Source organism: Salminus brasiliensis, chromosome 17 (assembly GCF_030463535.1).
Source record: "Salminus brasiliensis chromosome 17, fSalBra1.hap2, whole genome shotgun sequence".
Taxonomy (NCBI): Eukaryota; Metazoa; Chordata; class Actinopteri; order Characiformes; family Bryconidae; genus Salminus; species Salminus brasiliensis.
Window position 1 is genome coordinate 31,375,625 of NC_132894.1, and position 5,410 is coordinate 31,381,034.

The following is a 5,410-nucleotide window of genomic DNA, read 5'->3' on the forward strand; positions in this document are numbered from 1 at the left end:
TGTGGTCCGTCTGTCTTCCCTGGGGGGGTTGCAGGCCAATACGTAAGACCTATTATGACATGCCTTAGGTCAACATTGCTGCTCATTGTTTACTCTTCATATAGAATGACTTGCAGAAACAGAGGAAATGAAAGGCCTACCACACCCACCCGCCCACAGACGCACACATAGTAATCTCAGACCTTGTGTTTTCCCTCAGGGTTCAACTGGATGGTGGGTGTAGTGAAGAAAATCATGAGCGCCTCTGCTGGGATTACTGTCCCTGAAAGGCCTCCGATTATCGAATTCTACTCTCCAGAAGTGCAACAGGTTGGTGGATGCAGAGATCTGTACTGTACATTGGTTGACATCTCAGTTGCTCAATCACATGACTTACATTAGCTTCACAGCAGTTTCCATAACAACTGACTACATCCATGCTCCGCCTACAAATGCATTTTTTCATAGCAACTGTTGCTTAGCTTACAGACTCCTGGCCAAAGGTGCAATGCATGCATGTAGTATTTTGGTTTTGTTCTGTGAGGTATAAATAGTAAGGGTGACTTTGGTTGGGGCGATGCGGTTTAATAGGCCGATTTACCACCCTGTTATTTTGCCTGGAAATGAAGTATACTATATTTCTATTTAGTTATGCCATATTATGGAAGGCTTGTGGGGTAAAAATTACAAGCTTTCATTGGCTGGTTTGATTCACCTTGACAGCGCACAGCAAGTTAGCATAGCGTAACCTAGCCTAGCCTAGTCTAGCATTGTGTTTAGGCCTGTACCAAGAACTGAGTCTCTGGATAATGGAGCCTCTCAGTACCTGGTGGCATTGGTGTGCGGTTAGCTAGCTAAAGAGATTGTAGTAGGGTCTGGTAGGGTTAGCTTTTAGCTTTTCTACCATTTGTTTTTTGTTAAATGGAAATTTGACAGCAAAAGAAAGTCTGTTTGTAAAGCTTGTCCAACTTTTGGTATAAAATAGTGCATTTGTGGGTGGAGCATGGACAGGTCAAAGAAAGAATATGAATAATTAGCCTAAGAAAATATCTTTTGATTATTCAGTACCAAGCTGACAAAGTCATTTCCAACTGACCAGCACCTGCCTAATACTGAGCAGGTCCCCGTTGTGCTGCCACAACAGATCTGACCATTCAAAGCATAGACTCCACAAGACACTGGAAGGTGTCCTGTGGTATCTAGCACCAAGACGTTAACAGCAGATCCTTTAAGCCCTGTAAACTGTGTGGTGAGACCTTCATGGATTACATCAGTAAGCCTTAGGTGCCCATGATCCCGTTAACTGATCCACCAGTTGTCCATTCTTGGATCACTGTTGGTAAATACAGACCACTGCATACCAGTAAAACCCCACAAGACCTGTCAGACGCTTGTGAAGATGTTCTGACCCATTTGTATTGCCATCAAAGTTTGGATCTTGAGAGATGCCACTGTAGATGAAGATAACCAGCGTTTGAGGCGGGAAGTTGCCATATTATTTGACCTTTGTGTAAGACCTTTCTGTTTGTCTTGAAGGCTGTAGCACAGGTGCCGTCGCGGAGATTTCTTGGAACACACCTGCACCCTGATAACATTCCTGTGTCATTTAAGGCCAAGAAAACAAAGGTTAGTAAAGACGTGTGCACTTCAAGAGCATGCGGTAAGCTATAATTCAGGCCTGTTACATGCATCTGTCAGGCAGCATCATGTTGGCTTGTCTGTGGTAAGAGAGCCATCATAACAGCCAAGACTTAGATTTGTTTTAGATTTTGAAGCATTTTCAGTGCTGGACAGTCCCATCTGAGCATATTCTAAACCGAATAGAATAGTCCAGCCCAATTATTCTAAAATATTCGGTTTAGAATATGCTCAGATGGGACTGCACAGCTTCAAAATCTAAAACAAATCTAAGTCTTGGCTGTCTAAGTCCAAAGCTGTTGTATTGGATTCAGATCTGGTGGCTTAAAAAGGCCACTGAAGAACACTGAACTCATTGAGATGTTCATGAAACCAGTTTGAGGTGACTTTTGCTTTGTGACCTGGTCTATCATCATGCTGGAAGTAGCAGTTAGAAGATGGGTAAAAGGGGAGCACATGGTCAGCAACAATACACTCTGGAACTTAAGCCATGATCAATTGGTATCAATGGCCCACCCAGCCGGCATGCTTGTGTGGCTGCTCACATGGGTGAAACGTGGGCTACTTGGGTTGCTGTTGGGCTTTCCAAATGGGCCCCATCGTTACATACCCATGTGCAGTGTACAACACAGATGTGGCCCATATTCAGTCCTCCTGGTACCTGGTGTGATTCATATGTGGAGCCAACATGGAACCCAACTTTCTGGCTCCCAGTTGGGCTCCCCATCCAGGCCCCACATGAGTATGTTATCTGGGCAGCCATGCATATTCTTGTCATGGCAGAGATACTATATGTGATCGTCCTATTCATGGGCCATCCATGTCTTTGTTTTCTCAGACGATGGTGGTGTTCAGAAACCCCAAGGACACAGTCGTCTCTTACTACCATTTCATGAACAAAAACCCAGTCCTGCCCAATGCAGAGTCCTGGGACAAGTTCTTCTCTGACTTCATGGCCGGTGAAGGTGAGCACTCCAAAAAACAGATTGTAGGACAGACTTGTAAATCCAACAACCCAAGGAACCCATAACTACTTGAGTTGCATCGTAAGTGATAAGTGAGTGGTAAAGACATGCCTGTGTTTCCTGTGCAGTGGCCTGGGGTTCCTATTTTGACCATGCTCTGGCCTGGGACAAACACATGAATGATCCAGGTGTGTTGATTGTGACCTTTGAAGAGCTGAAGGAGGTAAGATATCATGATTTCATGAGCTAAACTGGTCTTCTGTTCATCATGATGGTGATGCAGTGCTTCAGAAACATGACCAAACTAAAACTGAGGACAAGCCTTCTAAACTTTTTTCTAGGCCTTTTCTACACCTGGCATTGGCATGTGTCTTAAGTGATCTGATCACAAATGATTGCCAAAAACGCATAGCAGTTCATAGACCTGTGATTGATTGTGATCAGATTTCAGAGGTATGGTGCATATTAATAATTAATCAATCAAAGTGAGGCACCTAGTGTCACTTGCACACCAGCCACAAGTATCACCTTTATCCTATAGTTAGTTAGTGTAATTCTAGCATTTTCAGCTTGCAGCTCGCAATTATTATGTTATTTTTCGACGGGGGGCAGTGATGTGGGTGGTGCTTTGCTGTTGGGGACACATCGAGGCACTTTGCAAGAAAAAACGTGGTCTCCAGGAGCACCGTACCCCGTTCACACCTGTACTTTTGTGCTGCCCCCTTACAATCGGATTTTAATGCCAGGTGTGAACAGGGCCTTAGAGAGTATCTGTTTATCCATTTATCTCAAATGTGATTGATCAGCTAAAACAGAAATAAGACACAAGCTTCTTTAGTTTGTCATTGGAGCTATGAAGCTAATTTAGCTAACAAGTAATGAAAGATTACTGAGCAAGACTCATGTTTTCACAATTTATCAGCCTACTTTCTTTTTTAAATGATCGTAGGTATCCATTTACACAATAACACAAAAAACTACAACAAACAGAAGGAAACAGTAGAGCTCTATAGTTTATACCTACATATAAAACTGATGTTTTATAAGAAAAGAAAGAAAGAAAGAAAAAAGGAAAGATAAAAAAAAAGAAATCAAATAAAGAAGCACTAGCTAGGATTTAAGAAAAATGTAAAAGCCTTAGCTAAGCAGGATATATGTGTACAGTATATATTTACAATATTCTTTATGTTGCTGAAGCTATAAACTTGTAAACTTGTCAATACGTGTACCTCAGGTAATTCCATTCATTTTGAGTATATAAAATTTAACTCTTACTACTCAGGTTTGTAATAAAGTGCATACTGAGATTAAACAGATTCAGTAGGGTCACCAGAGAGTAATATAATATAGTATATTTACCAATTCTTCTTATTACACCTAGAAAAAGATCAACCCAAGAAGGGTAAGCAAATAAAGGAAAAATAATGTATCAGTTAGCATTTTGACGTTAATAATAACCATCTGACACAGTAATTCAGGCTCCTGCATGGCTGCTTATAGAGCTATCTAGCTATATGACATATAGTCAGCAATAATCAGGGACAGTACAATGTACAAGTACAGTGCACAGGATGCAAGTCCACTAGTGGACCCCCTTAGACAGCATAGATTTATAATCTGTAGGCTAGGCTGGCAGCCAGTAAGGAATTCAGCTTTTCTACAATGGCTTTCACTTCTCTCCCCCATAGAATGCACCAGAGGGAATTAAGAAAATTGCAGATTTCTTCAACTTCCCCTTAACGGACGAGCAGGTCTCCACCATCGCTAAAGAGACCACCTTCAGTGCCATGCAGGAGAACTCCAAAAATTCCCATGGCAACTTCGCAAGCACCTTCTTCCGAAAAGGTAAGCCAAGCACTGACAAAGCAATTGATGCCAAATATGTTCTCTGCAATATAGGCGTCTACCATCCAGTGATGGATGTGATGAAGAAAAGTCCAGAAAGATCACATATTTGGGAGGTACCACACAAATGTGGACGTTCCTAAGGGACTCTCGGCTGTTTCTCTTGTGTTCAGGTGAAGTTGGCGACTGGAAGAATCACTTCAACGAGGCACAGAGTAAGCAAATGGATGAAGAGTTCCAGAAGAAGCTTGCAGGAACCAAACTGGGAGCCAAGCTGAAATATGAGCATTACTGCAAGTAACACAGTAACAGTAGGTCTTGAAATACACCAGATCAGCCATAAGAGAAAAAACACTGACAGGTAAAGTGAATAACACTGATTATCTGGTTACAATGGCACTTGTCAAAAGGTGGAATCTACAGATTAGGCAGAAAGTGACCAAGACCAAAGTGAACTGGCAACAGGGTCATGGGCGCCCAGGGCTCATTGATTTGATCCATAGAGATCCTACTCACCTCAGCTTACAGGACTTAAAGGATCTGCTGCTAACATCATGCTACCAGATACCACAGGACACCTGCAGAGATTTTGTAGAGTCACACGTCTGTTTTTTTCACATCGTTATGGCTGATTAGTTGTAAACAGACTGAGGCCTTTGTAGAGAGACATTTTTAACAGGACTGATGATCATCTAAAAGCATCAGATTTCATACAAACTACTAATCAGACTGAATTTATTTGCATAATAAAAGACCAACTGCTAAATAAAGTTTTGAAAGTGTCTATTTTAAACAGTTCTCTTACGTCACCAGCAGATGGCGCAGCGGCCCTCAGAGAAAGCACTTTTCCTCATCTCCTCGCTCTTGCATCCAGCCACATACAGCTCTCCTGAGCAAATAACAGAGGTAATAAGTTTTACCACTCACTCGCTCTGCCTTCAACACACTCGCGCTCTGCCTCGGAATAGCATGCGCATATGAAT

At 42.2% G+C, this 5,410-nt stretch overlaps 1 protein-coding gene across 1 annotated transcript in view; it reads left to right on the forward strand.

The window, feature by feature from the left end:
* Positions 1-5,197, forward strand: part of sult6b1 (sulfotransferase family, cytosolic, 6b, member 1) — a 6,218-nt gene extending 1,021 nt beyond the window's left edge. Inside the window, exons 2-7 of the mRNA XM_072660197.1 lie at positions 200-309; positions 1,516-1,605; positions 2,456-2,582; positions 2,711-2,805; positions 4,271-4,427; positions 4,601-5,197. Coding sequence (XP_072516298.1) covers positions 200-309; positions 1,516-1,605; positions 2,456-2,582; positions 2,711-2,805; positions 4,271-4,427; positions 4,601-4,728 — 707 coding nt within the window. The 3' untranslated portion in view covers positions 4,729-5,197. The remainder of the gene's footprint in view (positions 1-199; positions 310-1,515; positions 1,606-2,455; positions 2,583-2,710; positions 2,806-4,270; positions 4,428-4,600) is intronic.
* Positions 5,198-5,410: the final 213 nt, after the last annotated feature.